Source organism: Octopus bimaculoides, chromosome 23 (genome assembly GCF_001194135.2).
Source record: "Octopus bimaculoides isolate UCB-OBI-ISO-001 chromosome 23, ASM119413v2, whole genome shotgun sequence".
NCBI lineage: Eukaryota > Metazoa > Mollusca > Cephalopoda > Octopoda > Octopodidae > Octopus > Octopus bimaculoides.
In genome coordinates this window covers 25,503,456-25,526,295 of record NC_069003.1, presented here as the reverse complement: position 1 = coordinate 25,526,295, position 22,840 = coordinate 25,503,456, and the positions used below count along the sequence as shown (strand labels likewise).

Here is a 22,840-nt window from a genome sequence, read left to right as displayed (position 1 = left end):
AAAGCACCTACTACACTCTCTGAGTGGTTGGCGTTAGGAAGGGCATCCAGCTGTAGAAACTCTGCCAAATTTAGATTGGAGCCTGGTGTTGCCATCCGGTTTCACCAGTCCTCAGTCAAGTCGTCCAACCCATGCTAGCATGGGTTGGATGATTTGAATGAGGACTGGTGAAACCAGATGGCTGCACCAGGCTCCAATCTGATTTGGCAGAGTTTCTACATCTGGATGCCCTTCCTAACGCCAACCACTCAGAGAGTGTAGTGGGTGCTTTTACGTGCCACCAGCACAAAGGCCAGTCAGGCGGTACTGGCAACGGCCACGCTCAAAATGGTGTATTTTATGTGCCACCCGCACAAGAACCAGTCCAGGGGCACTGGCAACGATCTCGCTCGAAAATCTGCCAAATGTATGACAAGAAGATAAATAAGCAATATCTTATTAAATGGCTGGATATCAAGTGAATTTTCGAAACTCTCTGCTTGTGTTTAATAAGCTAACACAATATTTTCAAATGTGCTGATTTATAACATGGAATTTCCATTGGTCCAGCTACTTATTATAATTATGAGAAGAGGAATTTACATTACATTTGTGCTTTATCTAATTTCCTTCTACTATCATTCTACTCTTTCTTCTGAACTGCAGCTCTTTTGAATACTTCACTTGCAGTTGCTACTGTATTAGAAATCAGTGCCACACCAAAGGCTCTTTCGTGGGTTTCTTTCAGGGCATTAGGATCAACATTGCTCAGGGTGTAAATGGAAACTACATATCTTGCATTTTCTCTTTTTACATCATCATCATCATCGTTTAACGTCCATTTTCCATGCTAGCATGCGTTGGATGGTTCGACTGGGGTCTGAGAAACCAGGAGGCTGCACCAGGCTCCAGTCTGATTAGGCAGTGTTTCTACAGCTGGATGTCCTTCCTAATACCAACCACTCCGTGAGTGTAGTGGGTGCTTTTTACATGCCACGATCGGTTGGTGCTTTTTATGTGCCACCAGCACAGAAGCCAGTCAAGGTGGCACTAGCATCGGTCATGTTTGGACGGTGCTTTTTATGTGCCACTGGCATGGGTATCACGACTACAATTTCCATTTGATTTTCATTTTGATGTTAATGTACTTGACTCAATAGGTCTCCTCAAGCACAGCAGGTCGCCTTACAACCCAAGGTACTTTTGAATGGGCTGAGGCTGGTTATGCAAAACTGGTGCAGGATACAGCCGTGAACTCACTTTATTTGCTGGATCTTTGCAGTTACAGCATATCTCTAGAGGTCTCTGTCTTTCATCATTGCCTCTGTGAGGTCCAGCGTTCAAAAGTCACGCTCGACTACCTCATCCCATGTCTTTCTGGGTCTACCTCTACCCAGGATTATTTCAACTGTTTGGGAGTGGCACATCTTCACACATCTCTCCTTGTCCATCCGTAGTACATCCAGCACAAACGTCTCTCTTGCACGCCACATCCGATGCTTCTTATGTCCAACATTTCTCTCAGGGCACTTACACTCTGTCGTGTGTCCATACTGACATTACACATCCAGCAGATCATGCTAGCTTCATTTCTCTCGAGCCTATGTATGTCGTGAAGCATGGCAGTTCACACACATGCATTGTACAATCTACCTTTCACTCTCAGCGAGAGGCCCTTTGTCACCAGTAGGGGTAGAAGCTTTCTGAACTTTGCCCAGGCTTTTCTTATTCTAGTGGTAACATAAGACTCTCTGAGCATCCACTTCCACTACTAACTTGGTCACCTAGGTAGTGGAAGCTATCAACTACTTCTAGTTTCTCCCCCTGGCATGTGATAGAATCTGTTTTCTGAGCATCTGTGGTGTTTATTGCCCCTGTGCATCTGCCGCACATGAAAGCTATCTTCCTTTGATGTTGCTGCACCTCTTAACCAACTGTTTAACCTATGCCAGCATGGAACATGAATGTTAAATGGTGATGGTGGTGGTTACATACTCTATTTCTTTGTAGTTAAATCTAACAATGGCAGAAAGAGAGGGGGGGGAGAAGAAAATAGGACACCAGAATCTAAGGAAAGTAGTGATGTTCAGCGTCTAATTACTTTGGATGTAATAATCCTTTCTAAAAGCACAAGACCTGACATTTTGGGGGAGGGGACTAGTGTTTCACTGGTATTTAATTTATCGACCCCGAAACAATGAAAAGCAAAGTCGACCTTGGTGGAATTTGAACTCAGAAGGTAAGGACGGACAAAATGCCGCTAAATATTTTGCCTCGCGTGCTAACGATTCTGCCAGCTCCCCGCCTTACTTTGGATGTAATAATGTAAATAACAAAACAAAAGGTATGGACGGGAAGAAAGGACTTTCTTTTCTGGGGGAAGTACTGTATGGATATAGTTAGTAACAAAACGAGTTATGTTGAGAGCAATGAAAAACAGTCAGTTGAATTGGTACACGTACGAACTGGTTTAACAGAAGACAGGGAAGTTGTCAGCAAGATTGTTGAATGCATTGACAAATAAGGTATGGGTAAGAGAGTAAAAAAAAATGTAAACAATTGGATTGGTAGGTTGAGTGCAGTGGGAATGGAGAAAGAAAATAGCGAGAGGAGCAACCGGTTGCATTAAAATTCACATCAAATATATTTTAGACATGAAGAAAGCTAATATATAGATCGTGATTTTAGTTTTTAAAATTGCTCCAAAATCTATCTGGGGGCGATCTTCCCTATCTGGGTTTTAGTAAGGGCGAAGTTATAGGCGGTAATCCGAAATTAGTTTACTTTACAATTTCCGTAAGTTTGGAACTACGTAACCAGAGTTTCTGTAACGCGGTGGTAAATGTACTTAAAACGGCGACCATTCGATATAATGCCCTTCGAATTTCACTTCCGTTTCTATATGTTAAAATGAGATACCTCAGACAGTCAATCAATCTTTTGAGTTACCACCGAAATTCACTATATAAAAGGTAAAAAAAAAAGGGGGAAATCATTATTCCATTATTATTACTACCCAGTTCACCGTCCCGACGTCTCTACAGTCAAAATTTAAATCACTTCCATGGTCAGGAGCTTTTATAATTAACGAGAGCAAGCCCTTACGTGGTCGCTCGACTTGCCAGAAATAGCAACCAGATGTTCCTCAAATCACACCCTACCGCCTAATTCGGGACTAAACAACATTCCCACTAATACCCACACCATAAATATTTACGTAATTCCGTTGACGTTACCGCTGCCTTGATTTACGTCACTCAACACTGTCGCTGCCACCACCACCACCTTAATGTAGGTTATCGATTCCACCCTGCCATCGCCGAGCCCCTGTATAAGTTTGGTCAGTCCTCACGTCACCATTACTATATCTCTATACTAGTCTCCACAACCACTTTAAACCAACATTAAATAATTAAATTCATCGTTTTCATCACCATCACTTACTTTCCGCCATTTACTACACTATCATGCAACTGCCATATGTACCCCACTACCTGTAAACCATTAAAGCCTCCAATAGCAGTAGTAAACATCAGAAACTGCTAGAAATAACAGTCAGTCATCACTCATATTACATATGTTAAAAACATTGACATTGTATTAATAAATGATGGGATTGGCCGTGGCCGGAATACAATTGATTATAAGTCTGCTTAATCTGGAGTGACCAGGGGCTAAGAAAACTCCTCAGTAACTACCGGAATTATATAACCACCAATCAGTTCCTCCATCATCAGATAAAAACCATCAATGATGTAACTCCACCATCAGATACAGAAGGGAATAGAACTTCCTCCACCACTAGCAGGAGCTATCTTGAACTGTCTACCAATGAGCAGCCACCACCAATCAGAAACGACCATATGACATTAAAAGACCACTATTATCACGAAGGGAAACATCAGCAGCAGCAGCATCATCAACCGATTCAAGAATTATAATCATCAGTAGCAGCAACTCGTTAATGATCATCATCATCAGCAGCAGTATCATCAACCAATTCAACAATAGTAGTCATCATAGACATCAGCAGCAGCAGTATCACAGTCATAATTAATACCACCACCACCACCATCAGCTAGAGAAAGCAGTAATCAGTAGCAGCACCTTCGCTATCACCATCACCATCACTATCTACCAGAGAAAGAAGTAATCAGCAGCAGCTATGTTGCAAATAGTAATCAGCAGCAGCTATGTTGCAAATAGTAATCAGCAGCAGCTGTGTTTCAAATAGTAATCAGCAGCAGCCAGTATAAATAGCAATCCCGATCGTCATCAGCAGCAGCCCACAGTGACGGTCGCCGCCATTAATTCTTATTTTATTTCTATTAAGTAAGCTTTTTTTTGACTATGTCTGATTGAAGCAGTTGTGTATCTTAAGTGGTGTGGTTCTGTCTGTAAGAACCTAAGTATTTATCTTCTTTTTTTTTTCGAGGAGGAAAGAAACAGCAACTAATAGTTCATTTTTTTTGTATGTAACGAAAAAAACAGCAACAACAACAAAAAGACATTTTATTTGTTATCTTTATCAAGAAACAAATATGACAGCCGATCAGTAAGTATATCCTTTTTGGCTTTTCTAGTATTATTAAAATTGTGGATGTCTCATTTGTTACTATTCATATTTATGAGAGAGACAAAGTGAAATTGAAAAAGAAATAACAGGATGGTTACCACCAGGAAATGAAACCCTGTCGCCAACTTGAGCTCGTCAGAACCTTTTTACAGTTCGGCATTTAATATTTGGAAGTTTTATTATTATTATTATTATTTCACTCCACACGAATGTTAAGATTATTTAACAGATAGATTTCGTAGATGGGTCACCTTCCAGTATTTCTCCACTGACCATCCAGGAATTATGTTCATGTAATTTCCTTACTACCATAACGATAGATTTTCACATCATAGAAATATACAAGTGGTGTGTGTGTATATATATATACATATATACATATATAATAATATTAGGGAGAATATTTTCCCTAAAACTATATATATACATACATATATATATACATACATACACTGTTCGATCTGTTCCCACTTAGTCGCCGGAAATAGGTAAAAAATATCTAAATTTGAACCCGTGAACCGAATTGAAAAGAACAACCATATGGGTTAAGGAATATCTATCTAATATCTTAGGATGGATATAGTATACAAGGAGTATTGAGGGAATAAGAATAATACTATTAATAATAATGGCTAGGAAGATGGAATCATATTGACAGTATTAGCAGAAATAGTAGATTACCGATTACTGGACATAAATCCTTTATGGCGATTCTTGGTCTTGTTTAATTCATGTCGTTTCATTTTTTGTCTTTTATCCTTCCAGGATCGATAAAAAATAATCACCAGCCATGTTTTAGAACCGACTAAATCACCCCAGACCTCGTAATTTATGTTCTTACGGTGCCAAAGCAAGAAACTATGGCGATGAACAGGCTATATAAAGCGCAAGATGAAATATATTTTAGTGGGTTAAATCATTGTAGGAAGGCCAACACCCATGACTCACTTTTTAGGGTGTCTTGTGGAGTACGGAAGAAGTTAACGTCAGACTGGACACCTGGTCCGTGTCTTCTAAACAGTCTACACTAGTAAAGGAACCCAAGGGGTCTGCTGGTGAGGCTAAAAGGGATCATACGCTGTTTTTTGTTCGATCCTCTTACATTTTAAGTTCTAATTTCACCTAGGTCTCCTTTTGTATATTTGAACACATCCCAGTGAAGGGTAGGCATGTCTACAGAAGTATGCCCCCTACCGACTTTGTTTCCTCACATCTGTGTTAATTAGGACGACTAGAACCATCTCAAATTTCACATTCCTCAATTTTATCCCTTGATGGTCAATAATATTGAAAGATCAGTAAATACTGGACCCGCTATTGACTTTCCGCGGTCCCAAATTATTTTCCACATTATTGGAAATATTATCTCTAATTTTATTGACTTAATTGCTTAATTATTCAAACTACATTTTAAACTTTTTTCTGTTTACAATTGTTGCCGAATTTTTGGAGGAATTTGCATGATGGAAATTATTGGAAAGAATGAATCTGAAGAATTTGCTAACATTTTACATCACATGTAGTATCATGTTTATACCTTTTGTAAATAAAATCTTTTGAAATTGTCAGTAAATAACGAAACAACTTTTAAATATTCGTTATCTCCAATAATGAAACGAAATAAAATTGAGATTGGGTTCGCCAAACGTTAGTAGTTCCACTGGAAAGCTTTTTGGAATTAAATGGAATTCTACTAGATTTAACGTGAGGATACCTAACAGCTATATTACATACAATATAATATAGCACTGACGAAGGAGGTTTGATAAGTTATGAAAAGAAGTCTTGTCTCATGTAAACCAACAAACCAACGTATCTGGTTTCACCTTCTTTCCGTTAAGGCCATCTGCTAGAAACAACAGCCAAATGAACCTCAAATCACACCTGAGTTATTGTAAAAGACATTGGATAATGATATAGTCTTAGATATATTGTCTCAATATGAGACGTGATAGTCATGGTTTCCACTAATTGTGTACCAATGTTTATGTATTTTAAATTATTTAACTTATCTCCATCCATATTGACAAAATCTATACCGAAGATAAAAATATTTAATGTGTGTATATAATATAATATAATGGATTAACCGTAGGTTAACTCTGATCGAGCAGACGTTAGGTCAGACATTCCAACCGAAACCTTTTGGAGGGCTATCTACATTATGTAATATATCCCTACTCCTTACGATAGCAATGGTATATAGCTGCTATTTCTAGTAAATCTGTCTACTGTGTGTAGAGGCTCTTTTTCTGGCTTAGCATATTCTTTTAATGTTTTCCTCGTATAGTATGTTCTGGAAAAATTCTCAGGCTTTGAATTTCTACTGGAAATGTTCATTGACTAATTAATTAGTCACTAGCCATGAGTATTTGAAATTAAAAAAAGAAAGTAATTTAAAATCTAGTCTCACCCTTGATTTAATTATTAGTCACATTACATTATATGTACATTATTTATATATATATATATTACAGATAATGCCATTGATAATTAAGACTGATTATGTTCGTTATCGTTCGCTGAGTTTAAAAAAAAAAATTCATTTAGTTAATAGAAATATATCGATTGTTATCTATAATGTATCGAATAAAAATATATCGATTGTAATACAGTGATATATTCAATAGATACATATCGATCATATTAGAAGTAAAACATATATTTTTTACAGATGTTTGGATTAATTCATTTATGGTTCGGATAGTCTGAAGGAATCCTCCTATATGAACAAGATGTATGAATAATAGTAATTATATTGACATAAGTTTAATTAATGAAAGGCTACTATCGAGCTATGACAATCCCAGCTTTTATTCAGACAATAGTTTATCCAAGGTGTCGTTATTTATTTTTTTTTAAAGACGGGGATTTAGGATTTGTAAGATTTTAGCTATTATTTCCAGCAATTTGAGTGACCGTATAGAGAGGCACCCTCACTGGCTCGTATAACTGCTTTTGTGAGGTTATTTAATCCAAAATCAGCGTATAATCGTAGACATTACATCCGTGACAAGCCCCTCTTATGATATGCAGAAAACCCAAGGAGACCTCCAACGTGTACTTTTCTAACAGTTGGATGTAATTTGTATGACATTTGGCTGCTATTTCTAGTAGAGGCTTTCTCGTTTGCTGGACTTATGATGGGGGTGGGTCGACGGTTGATCGTAGATAGCCATATCTGATAGCAGTGTAACATTTTACTTCAAGTTGATTCAGTGAATGTCTCCCCTCTACATAAACGGGTTGTTTTGTAAGAAAGACTTGAAATTTCAACAGTTAAGTAGATTAATAAAATGTATATACTGAGGGAATTTTTTATCCCGATTAACAAATGACCAGCAACTGCCGTCCAAGCTGGTTTATATAATATAGAAATAACACTGCAGTTAATTACTCCAATACACACACACATATATTTGATTAATAAATTCAAAATAGGATAAAAATCTTTTACAAGAATTTTATCAGGAAGCTAGTGTGTAAAAAAAAATCACAAGGGAAGTCTGGTGTGTGGCATTATTCTGTAGTAATGCCCTTATATAAATATATATATATATATATATATATATATATATATATATATATATATATATATATATATATATATATATATATATATAGGGGAAGGTTGAGATAGTTTTTGTTATCAGTTGGTAAACAATTACATATGATTTATCCTCTATCAAAGTCAGTACACATATCCTTGTAACGTAATATTTAAGTTTCACATTTCACCGTCTGGTTCAAATGCCCGCAGCATTGAATGTCTATATCTCTAATTTCGACCGACATCGTCTCTTTCTCATTTCCACTGATATCACTAACAAGACATTTTCTATAATGTATTAAAACGAAAGAATCCTAGTTTTCTTTCGTTTTTTTGCCATCGCCACTGTTTGCAATAGTTATTCTTTCACATAATTCGTCTCTCACACCACCAATGTCTCTCTGTTTCTCTCACGGTTCATCCATCTCCTACATTTATTATTTATAATCTTTTAGTGTCTATACGAATCTCGTGTACTTTAATTTTGATGCCAATTCATGTTTACCCACGTAATGTATTTTGTGGCTCAAGTTGTTTGTTAGGAAACAAAATTTGAAATTTTAATGATGTGGAAAGAAATGGAGGTTTTCACTTGGGAGGCTTTCTCGTTTAATTTTTACCATTTTTCCTTACTGCTCCCAATTTTGTCAGCTGATTTTATAATCCCTATCCATTCACCTTTTGTTTTTATTTCTTAATAGTAGTCACTACCATTTTGCAGTTTCCATTCATATCTGATGTTTTCTACGAGTATAAAATCGACCCAATACTTCACTCTTGTTAATGTCTATTCCTACTAATTATCATTATATATCTCTTTCGTAATTGTTTTTCTTTCTTTTATGCTTCGCTTTATTTTGTGTTAGTCAATCCGTTTCTTTATCTTTTAAACGTTGGCTTTAATCGTTTATAATTCTATAAGTAATATTGTTATTAGACATCAACCGATCTCCTAATATTTCCCTTTGATCTCTCCTCCATTTCATATCCTTTATGTTTCTAGTTTCTAAACTTTTTATCTTAACCGCCATTATTTCTGAATATTTGTATTTCCATCCCCGTTTCCTTCTGTTCCTTGGCATGTCTTATAATAATTATTCCCCAATCTTCGTCAAATATAATCCAACATTTGATGGCGGCGCCGTTATTTCTTCTACACGTGACAACTAGAGACCATGGAAGAATATACCAGAAGCTTTCAACATTCCGCCTCGTTACATCTCATTTCTGATGCGAATGGCTTCTCAGAATTCTTATAAAATAAATTGAGATCGCCTAAATTGCAATATCAAACCAATTAAGCGAGTCATGACGAGGACTCCAGAACTCTTACGAATAGTCATACATTTTAGTCCTTCTCCCTTCTGTCATTGAAAAAAAAATTAATAAATAAATAAATAGACAGGCATTTCTAGTCCTAAAAAGACGGTATGGTCACTGTTGGGACAGCTTTAATATAAATCTGCTCGGATCTGGACTAATGAACAACATACGAAGCTATTTTGTAGAAAGAAAACGAAATATCCCCAATGCATACACTTTTATATACACATATATGCTATAAACACATATGTTTTACTTATACACACGATTACAGTATATACATATACACGTACTCACTCACACACACACACACATATACACATACACAGTCCAAAATGGAAGTTGCTAGAAGCTCTCTGCCAGGACCACTCGGTTATCTCCCCTTCCTAAACGTTATATCGCACTCTTCAAACATTTATTTAATCATTTAATTAATAAAAAACATTATCGTTCTCAACTTAGGTTTGTTATTGCAGTTGTGGTTTAGTCTTGATCTTTTCCTACTTGTTAAATCAGAATTTGGATAGTTTCAATCGTATTGTAGTAACTAAGTAACCTTGTCCGTATTTTTAGAAATGAAAATGGTTGAGTGGCTGTGGTTGGTTGGCTGGCTGTAAGAAATCAACTTCGTTAAATATTTACCCAATTTAAATACTCCCCTTTAATTTAGCTGACGCGCTCAACTCTCTGGTTAGCATATTGTAATCGGTCCTTAATCCTTAGCCAACGAAGGATCATTCTACCAAATCTCCTTTAAGGCACGCCCCACACGGAAGTTCCCATTTAAGTATTTCTAGTTAAACCGTGTCTGGATAAACTGGTTTTGTGCTGATTGGAATGCCTTTCAGCAAAAGATTTTCTTAATCAACAATCCTTAAATAGCTTGTGGCTATTAGGAAATGTAACATTAGCGATTTTAAAGAATTTTTTAAAAGAGCTATTTTGTGTTTAGAATATATATATATATGAATAATAACAATGAATGGAGCAAAACGCATATAGATAAAAGTCCCTTTTATTTATATGCGTTTTGCTCCATTTATTGTTATTATTCATATCTACTCAAAATGCATCACTTCAACTTGGTATCTCTACCTATAAAACGGGTGTGATATCCTGTTTTTTTTTTGTGTAATCTTTGCTACCCATGGTAACTATTAATATATTTACATTGTCAAAGCTTTTTTTAAAACTGAGATAATAATATATACATAAACTTATATGTATATATGTATGTATGCATATATATATATATATATATAAGGAAAAGGTTTTGTTTACTTTTCCTTTAATATATATCTGCCGACTCGGAAGTCTACTACAGATCCCTAGCGCCAGACTCGACTGTGAACTAGAAACCTAACTGATGACCAATTATAAGTACGTTTGTGGCGTACCTATTGGTTTAGATCATCAGTGAATTAAATCCTTCATATTCTTTATATATATATATATATTCTCACCACCACTTTTGACGATGTGTCTCATTCTGTATAGACTTATTATTTCATCATTCGACACAGTTCGGTTGAAGTAGTAGATTCCACTCTCATTGATTTACAATTATAGGCATTGTTTGAACTCTTGTTTTTGAATCAATAAACAAGAGCATTTTAAACCTACCGACGTACGGATTTTTTTTCTTCCTGTTGGTGCTGTTTGGAAGGCATAAATGTCGCATCTTCCCCTGTGTTCCATCACAGTGAAGGCTTCATAATTATTCTTTGACCCTCCCCGTTTAAGTATTTCGTGTGTCGGTGAATATAATGTTAATTCTGTACTATTTGTTCAGTAAAGCGAGGTAGGTTGATTATATAGATCCCGTGACATGGTTATATATCATTTATTCACTGCTGTAAATAATAGCAGCCATTTTTCATAGTTACCATTGTTTCTTATGTTAAATTTCCTACTCTCAAGGTGAAACATCTGAATTCAGACAATGAAGTCAGTGCTGACTCAGTGATCTCTTTGGTATGGATCCTGGTTTTAGAATAGGGGCACTGCGTTCTGGTGTTAAAGGCGACTAAAGTGCTAGCGACCTGGACACCAAGCTACTGCTTCAGAAAACCTGTTCAATTCCTTTCGGTAGGGAAAAACGGGAATATAGCAAAGTTGAAGATCTATGCAGACACCACAAACCACTCATTTGTTAGAACGCTGGCGCCAAACTTGGAACCTTTTCAAGATAGATTTTTGTTTGCATGGTTGGAATGGTTCTTGTAGCAATTACTTTTACTGATCTTCCTGTTGCTAAATTATTCGTGGCTCCTGGTCACAATACAATGCTGTCTATAAGATATGAAATAAAAACCATACAGTCAGCCTTACGTTCAGCATCCTAACCCCGTCCTCATTTAAGTGCCTTATTTAATTTTCACATACTTTAGCAATGTCCAGACTTAAAGCTTTCTTGTCAGCACTTGATTTTGAAGCTCTTAACCATGTTGCTCTTTGTTCAAATCCCAAATTAGAGATACATCTCAGTGTAAGAGGATAAATGTGTAACCACTGAAGAACAGGCTGATAAAAACGTATAGATGTAATTTCTAGTCTGCAACTATTCATCTTCAGAACTTTACAAAAATAAGTATATAAACATGATACAAAATAAATTCTTCAATATTTCAAATATTCAAATCAAAAACATTTTTAGAAAAGAATTTTTTAAAATGTTAGAGATACAGGTAGAGGGGAAACTTGAAACACAACTAACGTTGTAAGTACCATCATCTGCATAAACCTTTCTGTCTGTAGATGTCACACACATAATACAAAACTTCTTTTGTGTTGGTGTCATGAAAAATACTTCCAGAACACACTGTAAGGTGGTTGGCAAATGAGCAAAGAAAGTGTAGGGTTGTGATGAGACTTGAGTCCCATCTCATCAAGGACTGCATCCAGTAAATGATATTAAGTTGTTGGTGATAGGAAAAGCATCTAGTTGTAGAAGCCAGGCCAAATGAAACATACAAGCATACAAAATTATGCAGTGGTACAACACTAATTGTGCACAAATCTATGAGGAACTGCATTGAGGCAAATATTCTCACTGGTTGTGGTAAAAGTGACACAGCCTTCATACCACTTATACCATCTAATGTCCCATTCCAATTTAAGCTGTTACAGTTTCTTATCCCACTTTCTTTTGCCATGAGCATTAATAACACCCAGGGCCAAATACTAAAAGTTGCTGGATTGCAACTTGAAGAACAGAAGTTTGTATATGAAATCCATCTTTTTTCCTACTTCAATTATGTTTTTCTCTTATATAATACATACATACTGCCTATTCAAACGTTAAAAGGAACAAATGGACATCCCACTTGACCTGTAGCCTTTTCGGTGCCATCGCAGTCACCTGGATTCTGTAAAGCTATTCTTCTATATGATATACCCATTTTTCTAGCTTCTCAGCCTGAGAAACAGTAAAAGTAATTACCTGATTCATGATGGGTATTACTGCTAGTATGTATGTAATATATATACTCATGCACATGAACACACTTGTGTATCATGTGTGTGTGCACACATAACATATTTCTTTTAATATCCATTGTCCATGCTGGAATAGGTTAGACAGTTTGACCAGGGCTAGTAAGCTGAGGGACTGCACCAGACTCCAGTCTGATTTGGCATGGTTTCTATGGCTGGATGCCCTTCCTAACACCAACCACTCCAAGAGTGAAATGGGTGCTTTTATGTGACACCGGCATGGGTGTTTGTTGCGTGACACCAGTATCCACCACGACTATGATTTCACTTGGTTTGATGGGTCTTCTCAAGCATGGCATATTGCCAAAGGTCTTGGTCATTTCTCATTGCCTCCATGAGGCCCAACGCTTGAAAGGTGCTTCTTACATGCCACCAGCACAGGTGCTATTTACACAACACTGGTATCATCCACATTGCCTCTGCGAGGTCCAACACTCAACAGTTATATTTTATATGCCACCAGCACAGGTGCCAGATGCCCCTGAGACGCCCAACGCTCGAAAGGTGCTTTTTACATGCCACCAGCATGAGTGCCAATTACGTGACACTGGCATTGGCCATGACTATGATTTCATTTAGCTTGACGGGTCTTCTCAAGCATGACATATCGCCAAAGGCCTGTTTGAAGATCATGCTTCACCACCTTATCTCGAGTCTTCTTGGGTTTACCTCTTCCACAGGTTCTCTCGACAAAGTAGAGATTGGCACTTTATACAACTGTCCTCGTCCATACACATCACATGACCATACCAGCACAGTCGTCTCTCTTGTACACCACATCTGTTGCCTCTTAGGCCCAACTTTTCTCTCAAGATGCTTACACTGTGTTGTACATGCACATTGACATTGCACATCCAGCAAAGCATACTCGCTTCATTTCTTTCAAGCCTATGCATGTCTTCAGCTATCACAGCCCATGTTTCACTGCTATGAAGGAATTTGGTAGTTAGAAACTGCATTTGTGTCTGTGTAAATGCTGATATTTCATATGTTACCATTTGACCAGAGCAGTGCTGATGTTGATTCTATGATCTGTTTGCTCTGCACTTCAAAAACTTGTGAAATAGCAGAGGAAGAGCAGCTGTCCATAAAATCCAGTCTAAATATCAGTTCTTGTTCAAACTATACAAGCATGGAAAAAAAAAATCAATGTTAAATGAATCCTATCTATAGCTATCTGTGTGTGTTGAACCTAATTAGCATTTAGGTGAGTGATCACTTGGAAGACGTAGGTGCTATAAGCAGCTCTTCATTTCTATAGGCATAGCCTGATTCTTTAAGATGTTTGCTTCCCCATCATGTGATTTAGGGTTCAGCCCCTTTGGAACCTTGGGTAAATGACTTTTACTATAACGATGGGCCATCCCAAGTTGGTGGAGACTGAAAGCAGCTCATTGTGTGCATATGTGTTTCTATGTGTTGACCTTTCTTATGAAAGCAGTGGGGGTTTTTTTGTTTTTTTTTTGCTTCCAATCTTCCATGAAAATCTGCCTGGCTAAAGTGAAATATTACCTTACTTGAAAGGCAGGTGAGAGTAAGTAAAAAGAAGGGCATCCTGCTGTAGAAAATTTTTTAATGAATTCTAGCTGTTTCATGGAAGCATAAAAAGTGAATATTAAAACAATGGGTGTGCATATGTGTGTGTGTACATTTATAAAGATCTATGTACGATCATATATACATCTCCATATGTGCATACTTATGCACACATTTATACATGGCTTTAGGAAGGGCATCCAGCCGTAGAAATAATGGCAAATCAGACTAGAGTCTGGTGCAATCTTCCAGCTTGACAGCCCTGGTCAGACCACACAACCTATGCCAGCATGGAAAATGGACATTAAATGATGTACATTACATGTATGCACTATATATATAGTGAAAGAAGTGGTGTGGAATTAGATCTACAGATGTGGTGTACTTAACAATTTTTCCCTCAACACCTGTTTTTGTGTATGTATGGGAAATCTTTACATGGCTGCCAAAATATGTTAGAAATAGCATCCAATTGTCCCTCAAATCACACCCGGCTCTTCTTTAGTTGAGTAACTCTTCAAGTCATGCATAAATAAAAGATCTATTCGAAACAGATTACAAGACTACAAATAAATTTTTTTGTAATTTAATGTAACGTGCATTTTCTTGTCACATAAATTTTTATTCTGATCTTCTGTTAAATTTTCTGCTGAAATTTTCCAAGTAAAAATTATGACCTATTACATATTCCAAAACTCAACCACAAATTATTTTATTGGTTCAAAGAAAATAGCTTTGCAATTTAAAATAATTCTTTTTTTTTTTATCAGAATCTTAAACTGAGACAATTTTTAGAAAATAAGAAAAATGTTTCATATTTAATTTTGTAGAACCTGAAGATTTAGATCCTTAATGGAAAGAAAAAAAATGGGGAGCATTTAGTTATCTTTTATAAGGAAACCCTTAATTTAAAATTGGTGTTGAGAAGTGTATATTACTCACAAATTGTTTTTTTTTCTTTGATTTAGTACTTTTGTCATTAGTATATTATATTCTAAGTGATAGATCACTAGAATTGGTAGTGTCTCTGGCTTTTTGCATTCAAATCTTGAGTACTGGAGTGTGATTTGATAACCTCCACCTCCATTAGTGGTATTGTCCTTGTACAAGAAAAGATTATTAAATTAAATTCAACCAAAATTATTATTAAAAGGTTTTGTTTTTTTCTAATTGACCTCTTTGTACTTTTTCTCAAATCCTTCCAGAGAGCATGCTTTATTATCTGTATGATGTGCAGATCAACCTCAAACCTTTGCATCCATTATTACTATTCCAGTTGTATTTAAATTATTTTTCTGGTTGGATTCCATTTTAGGAAAGAAGCCACAGCTGACATTGCAGAGAGGAAGAAAGAAGAGGGAAATCAGTTTTTTAAATCTGCTGCTTACATTGATGCCCTGCGTTGTTATGAAGATGCTATACGTGAGTAGACTACATTCTACATGCTTTTTCTCATCAGTAGCAGCTTATGGGAACAAGATCACACTCTATAGCTTTGCAGTCTCCTGAGAGAGTTAGGGTTGCATCACGTTTATCTTTTATACTCTCATATTATGACAATTATTTTCGTAAAAATGTTCTGGGTTGATAATAGAATTTGTAATAATCTGGAGTTGAGCCGATTCTGCAGCTCTTATACTAAATATTGGTCTTGGACTATTGAAAAAAAAAAAGATAATTGTTGTTGTGACTGAATTGAGAGAAATAATAGAATGTTGAGCTTACATTAGTTACGTCTTTGTTTCTTGTTAAAAAAAAAATCTTAGATGTATAAAACGATGACCACTTGTTTTACTGTGGGTAAACTTTTTAACTTATAAATTTTTATGACTGCAGGATGAAATCATTATTGTGATGACAGGAAATAGTTAGTGTTGTAATAAATTCTTGGTAAACTGAATCTGCAGTCTAGTTTCAATTCCTAATCCAAGCTGCAGTTTCTTTTAGCCTGGTACCTTTGAGAAAGGTACAAGTACCAAAACTTTACCATGTTCACACATCCAGGTGGCTCTTTCATGTGCTCTCTTATATCTCAAGAGACTGTCAAAAGTTCTTCACGCAGTTCTGGGAATTTACTGCACAAGTAGCAGGCATATTTTTGATCTTAAGCTTTTGTGTTGAAATAGACTTATTTAGTGATATTCAGCTGCTTTAATATTAAAGCATTAATATTGTCATTTTTTTTTTATCAAAAGTACACATCCTTAATTAGAGTTGATAGGGCAAAACTAATGCCATTTTTGAAATTGGTACTGCAAACATTGATCAGACTAGGTCTGACTTTCGAGGCACCAAAACGTAAGGTGCACTAAGAGTCCTTAATTCCATTCCACAAGTGGATACATCAATATAAATGGACATGTTGCATCTCCAAAGCCAAAACCGCTAATGTGAAACTGATGGTATGTTTAGAAGCATTGCCTCAGGTATACTTGAGAATATATTGAAGTTCTAAGGTGCCAGGATTTATTTTTATTGCCAATGTGATTATTGCTAATTCTGATAGTATTGTAACGAAAGTCTGCTAACTCTAGCACAATCAGAGGACTAAGGTAGTGAAGTAGATAGACTATTCAGAATCTAAGCTCTGTCTGTGTGCTTGTTATTTTCATTATTAGTAGCACTTGAAGCAACTTCCTCTCTGATGTTACTAAGCAGCTATTTTTGGTAACAGAAAATATGAGTTGTGTATTTGCCTTCTAGCTGAGTGTTTCAATGAGATTTATTTACATTGAGATTTCAACAAAAAAATAAAAGTGCTACATCATATTGTCTGAGTTTGTTACATATTTAGAACAGCAATGCTATATATACCCTGCTCCTCTTATTTTTTTATCTTTGATACTGTTGTAGCATTATTTTGGTTGCTTAATGTACAGCCGGTTGTTTGACTGTAGTAGGGGGTTACTGGCGATTCCACTGGGACTGTATCAGTTTAGTGTAGTAACAGAATCAAGTATTATTTGAGTATTGTTGTATTAAAAGCATTCCAGGCAAGGCCATCTTGCCTATCTCTTGGATACATACTATGTCTGGTACCACATTACTTAATGTGTCTATTTTCAAGACCATGGAGTGTATGTAATTTGAAAGATGTCTTGCTGCTATTTTTAGCAGGTTGAATTGCCATGCCAATGCTTCCCCCATTGTAGTTGTCTATAAATACATTGCATCAATAAAAGCAAACTTCCTTTCCTTCTCTTGCCTGTTTGCTTGTCTAACTTTCAGTTGTAATTGTAATTGCAATGTTAGTTTATTGGCAAAAGAAGTGAGCTGTGCATGTCTAAAAAATATGCCTTCAATTGTTTTAATGTTTTTTTTTTTCTATGAGTAGTGTGAATTTGTAGAATGATCAATCACAATTGGTGATATTATCTGATTAGCAAAGCTTAATGGCTCCAAACCTGCTACTTTGACTGTTATCCTCGGACTCGTTTTGTCAAGTGGAGTCTAATGGTGTATTAGATCATCCAGCTGTACAAACTCTGCCAGATCAGATTGGAACCTGGTGCAGCCATCCGGTTCACCAGCCCTCAGTCAAATCGTCCAACCCATGCTAGCATGGAAAGCGGACATTAAACGATGATGATTAGCGTTTTCTTGCCTAACTTGGATTTTTCTTGCCTAACAGTGGATTTGAAATGAAATATTTCAGAATATATACCATATTTGATGGCACATCCCAAAAACCCCTCCTGCTCGTCTATGTCAAGTTAGGCTTCTCATAAGCTATTCTTATCCTTGGTGCTCTTTTTCCTCTGTTCTGTTGAAATAGGTGGGCATCTTTTATTCCTCAAATATTGTGTAGATGGACACACACACAAACACACAGAGTTGCTGTATTTTCAAATGCCTAAGTGCAATGCATTTTCTTGGAATGAATCAAAAGTGAGAAAGAATTAGCATCATCATACATCGGTTTTCCATGTTGGTATGGGTTGAATGACTTGACAGAAACTGGGGCTGTACTTGACAGAAAGGCGGTGAGCTGGCAGAAACGTTAGCATGCCGTGTGAAATGCTTAGCGGTATTTTGTCTGTCGCTACGTTCTGAGTTGAACTTCCGCCAAGGTCAACTTTGCCTTTCATCCTTTCGGGGTCGATAAATTAAGTACCAGTTACGCACTGGGGTCGATGTAATCGACTTAATCCCTTTGTCTGTCCTTGTTTGTCCCCTCTATGCTTAGCCCCTTGTGGGCAGTAAAGAAAAAAGAAACTGGGGCTGTACCCAGTTCCATATTCTTTTTTTTTGGGTTTGGTTTCTACCGCTTGATGCCCTTCCTTATGCCACCCATTTCAATGTGTACTGGGTACCTTTTACGTGACACCATCACTAGTGCTTTTTATAGGGCATCATCACTAGTACATCTTACGTGGTGACAGTATGTTGTCACATCAAAATCTTTTACTTGCAAAGCAAAATATAAACTCTTTACATCATTCAGGTTTCTTCAATTCCAGTAAAACTTTCTAAAAAATTTTCAACATTCACCTTTCTGTCGAAAGGGTCCAAAGCCCAAGGTTGCTTTCCTGTAAATTTATTAGATTTATATTAGAAGCATATGAGAACCTCCAACCAGTATGGTGAGAATCATGTATTGGAAAATGCTGAGTATAAAACTGTCATGTTAAATCCTAAATCTACCCTTAAGAAAACAGTTTAACGATTTATTTACTGTTTGGAAGATCTAATATCTTAAGAAGATCGAGGCAGTTGTCGACTTCTTTCCAACAAAATATAAGTAGACTTGTCATCCTGTAATAACACTATAACCTGATTTTTGTCCTTGGGTAGCAACTGTTATTTCCTATTTGCTTACCCCTAGAAAGTATGTAAAATGGCTAATGTTTCCTTCAAATTTTGCTTTTGTTACGTTTATTCAAACCCCAAAGAATCTCTCAACACATGGCTATGATGCTCCGCCACTACTGCTCATCATCAGATATGGATATATTGTCAGCCACTAAGAGACATGCCCAAGTGGGTAAGGTCAAGCAAGTGACAAGCAAATCTGGTATTGAGCAGAATATTTGCTATAACAATATTTCTGCTTCAGCAACTCAGCGCTGAATCTGTCTGAAATATAATGGAAAATGGGTCAGTTTGAAAACATTGATGCCCCAGTCACAAAAGTAAGTTTGAAGGGAATAGTGATTTCAGTTCATTTCTAGACAGAAACAAATAGAAAATAATACTTATTGACCAAAGACGAAAAATAGATAAATATTTTGTTATTTGATAGGTGCAGGTGTGATAAGGAGCTTGCTTCCCAACCACACGGTTCCGGGTTCGATACCTACTGCATGCCACCTTGGGCATGCAATGACACCGAATAGAATTTATCTTATTTTTTTGTGTATTATTAAAAAATGTCCTACACCATCCTGTATGGATATACTGATCAATAACTATAGAAAATAGATCATGATCTCAGGTATGTATTTGGTCCCAGTGGCATTGTTTTTCACAGCCCTAGACTACACTGCACCAGGCATGTTTCTTTTCTCGGTCAGTTATGAATGGTTAGTGACAGATTAGTGTTGGGAGTGTCTGATATTGATCAGTTAAAACAACTTCCTCATTCTTAAACTAAGTGTTTATATGTAAAATGTCTGTATATGTATTTATTATCTGTCCTCCAAACAGTAAAACTTGAAAGTTGAACAAGACTTTCTGAAAATGGGTCTTACATAATTAGACATTCTGAACACCAAATATTAGCAGTTAATTTATAAGTTGATTGTTTTTTTTTTTTTTTTTTTTCATTGTACAGGATTGTGTCCAGCACATGCTCCTTATTATGGTAATCGAGCAGCTACCTACATTATGATGATGAAATACCCAGAAGCCTTAGCTGATGCAAGGACTGCTGTATCACTAGATAATACTTTTCTTAAAGTAAGTACAAACAATGCTAGTCTGTGTTTATTGTGTCTAACTGTTGGGAGGGAATAGGAAGTAACCTTTTTTTCAGGTTCCTGTTATAAAATTAATCATGTGGGAAAAATTATTGAAATTCCAATTTTTTTCACCTCCTCTCTCTGTTCATTAGTCTGTCAGCTAGTATCTTGAGAATCCCTGAAGGAGAGAGAGAGTGGAAGTTGGGGTGGAGAAGTTGTTGGAAGTGGACAGTGAGAGAGAATGAGGTAGATGGTGGTGGAACAGTGTGTGTATGTGTCCCCTTGTCTTGACATTGCATGCTGATTGTGAGCCAGTGTCATGATCATGCAAGGGGTGTTGTTTGCAGCCTTCTGTGAAAACGTCTTTGCCAGGGGAAAATGAAGGTTGGCAGCAGAAAGAATATCTAGCCAAAGAAAATCTCCCTCAACAAATCCTGTGTTCCCTTGGAAATCTATAACCAGCATTTACAGTTTGCAATATAAAATTAACCCCCAAAATATCAAGATATATATTCTACTGAACACATTAGTGACTGTTTCTTGAAGGAGATATTTGATTTCTTAGCCTGTCATAAATTATGAAGATGTATGTGACACTATATATATATATATATATATTATAAAATATACAAAATCGCTCGTATTAAATACATAAATACTTTAATACAATAGCGCACTCAATATAAATTCAGGATATAATATTCTCATTGAATATATTTAACTAAAGATTTATATATATGCATATATATATATATATATATAGTCTCAGGTGTGGCTGTGTGGTAAAGAGTTCACTTCCCAACTACAGAACTTCCTTGCCATATCACAGTATGGTGCACTCTCAGTTCATCGCGGATTTTTCTGGCTAATATATGTAAACTCCTCAGTATATCACAGGTTTCACTGGCCAATAGGTATTTATATTTTTTTAGATTTTGATTATTTCTGTAAGAGGTTTTGGAATGTAATATCCACGATAGTTGAGGGATTACTGTACATGGTTTTGAACTCAGTCCCACTGTGTAGCATCATGGGCGTCTTCTACAACAGTCTCAGTCTGTTCAAAGCCTTGTCAGTGGGTTTGGTACTTGTGTGTTTCTTTATCCTTGTCTTGATAGTTGTAAATGATTGTCGTGGAGGTACAATGGCCCAGTGGTTAGGGCAATGTACTCGCGGTCGTAGGATCGCGGTTTTGATTCCCAGACCAGACGTTGTGAGTGTTTGTTGAGCGAAGACACCTAAAGCTCCACGAGGCTCCGGCAGGGGATGGTGGCGAACCCTGCTCTACTCCTTCACCACAACTTTCTCTCACTCTTTCTTCCTGTTTCTGTTGTACCTGTATTTTGAAGGGCCAGCCTTGTCACACTCTGTCACATTGAATCTCCCTGAGAACTACGTTAAGGGTTCATGTATCCGTGGAGTGCTCAGCCACTTGCACGTTAATTTCACGAGCAGGCTGTTCCATTGATTGGATCAGCTGGAACCCTCGTCGTAACCAATGGAGTGCTACAAAATGATTGTCACTGTCGTACAAACAGTGTTATTTGTTTCCTATCTTCTATGAAAACGCATCTGGCCATGGGGAAATATTTACCTTGTTTTGTGACAGGTGAAAGTTGACAACAGGAAGGGTGTATGGCTGTACATAATTTGCATGCAAAATGATGGTGATGTGATATACACAGTATATATACACACACACATACACACATGATGACTACTTGTGTTATCAAAACTTATTTGTAGTATCTGATTGAGACCTATGATTAAAAGCATTCCATCTTGTGACATTTCTTTTAGGTATGATTATTTTCGTACTACATTATCCAACGTATCTTTTCTTACTCAAGATAGTGTAATTCAGCTGCTATTACTAGTAGATCAGTTGACAGTTCAGATGGAAGGGTGTCTGCCAAATCAATCTCTTGTATTGATTTTTTTTTTTTTTCCTTACAGGGCCATCTCCGAGAAGGCAAATGTCACATGATGTTGGGCGACACATGTGCAGCACTTAGGAGTTATGAAGCTGTATTACAACTTGATCCTACAAATGCAACGGCTATGAAGGAGGTAAGTCTGAGTTATATGTATTCTAAAATTTTATTCTATTTAAATTCAGTTTTGTTGATTTGGGTTTGGTTGTTTCTGTGAACTCGGGTACCTCACTAAATGGTTGTATTGTGCTTTCTTGGAAATGTGGTACCCTGCCCTTCTCCTTCAGTCAGTCTGTACTTGATGTACTCCAATCACTCTTGCAAGCAATGTTTTTTCAGTAACGTTTTGTGTTCTCTACCAGGTGAAACTTGTTCAACAGATGCAAGAACTGGAGACCATGGCAGAAGCTGATTTTGTCAAAGAAGATTACAGAAGAGTAAGTCATGACAAATTACTGTTTATTTCTGACTAATATTACATTTTTTCTGTTTTGTTATTTGTAGATAGTACATGGTTCAAAATGTGATATATATATATATATATATA

General features: G+C 36.5%; 2 protein-coding genes across 2 annotated transcripts in view; one reads left to right on the top strand and one right to left on the bottom strand.

Moving 5' to 3' along the window:
• The window catches only part of LOC106877263 (uncharacterized), an 18,755-nt gene extending 15,322 nt beyond the window's left edge, over nt 1-3,433 (bottom strand). Inside the window, exon 1 of the mRNA XM_014926127.2 lies at nt 3,424-3,433. Within this exon, the coding sequence (XP_014781613.2) occupies nt 3,424-3,433 (10 nt within the window). The remainder of the gene's footprint in view (nt 1-3,423) is intronic.
• An 802-nt stretch (nt 3,434-4,235) lies between these two features.
• LOC106877270 (dnaJ homolog subfamily C member 7) overlaps nt 4,236-22,840 on the top strand; it is a 37,013-nt gene continuing 18,408 nt past the window's right edge. Inside the window, exons 1-5 of the mRNA XM_014926132.2 lie at nt 4,236-4,534; nt 15,775-15,881; nt 20,233-20,357; nt 22,316-22,429; nt 22,656-22,730. Coding sequence (XP_014781618.1) covers nt 4,521-4,534; nt 15,775-15,881; nt 20,233-20,357; nt 22,316-22,429; nt 22,656-22,730 — 435 coding nt within the window. The 5' untranslated portion in view covers nt 4,236-4,520. The remainder of the gene's footprint in view (nt 4,535-15,774; nt 15,882-20,232; nt 20,358-22,315; nt 22,430-22,655; nt 22,731-22,840) is intronic.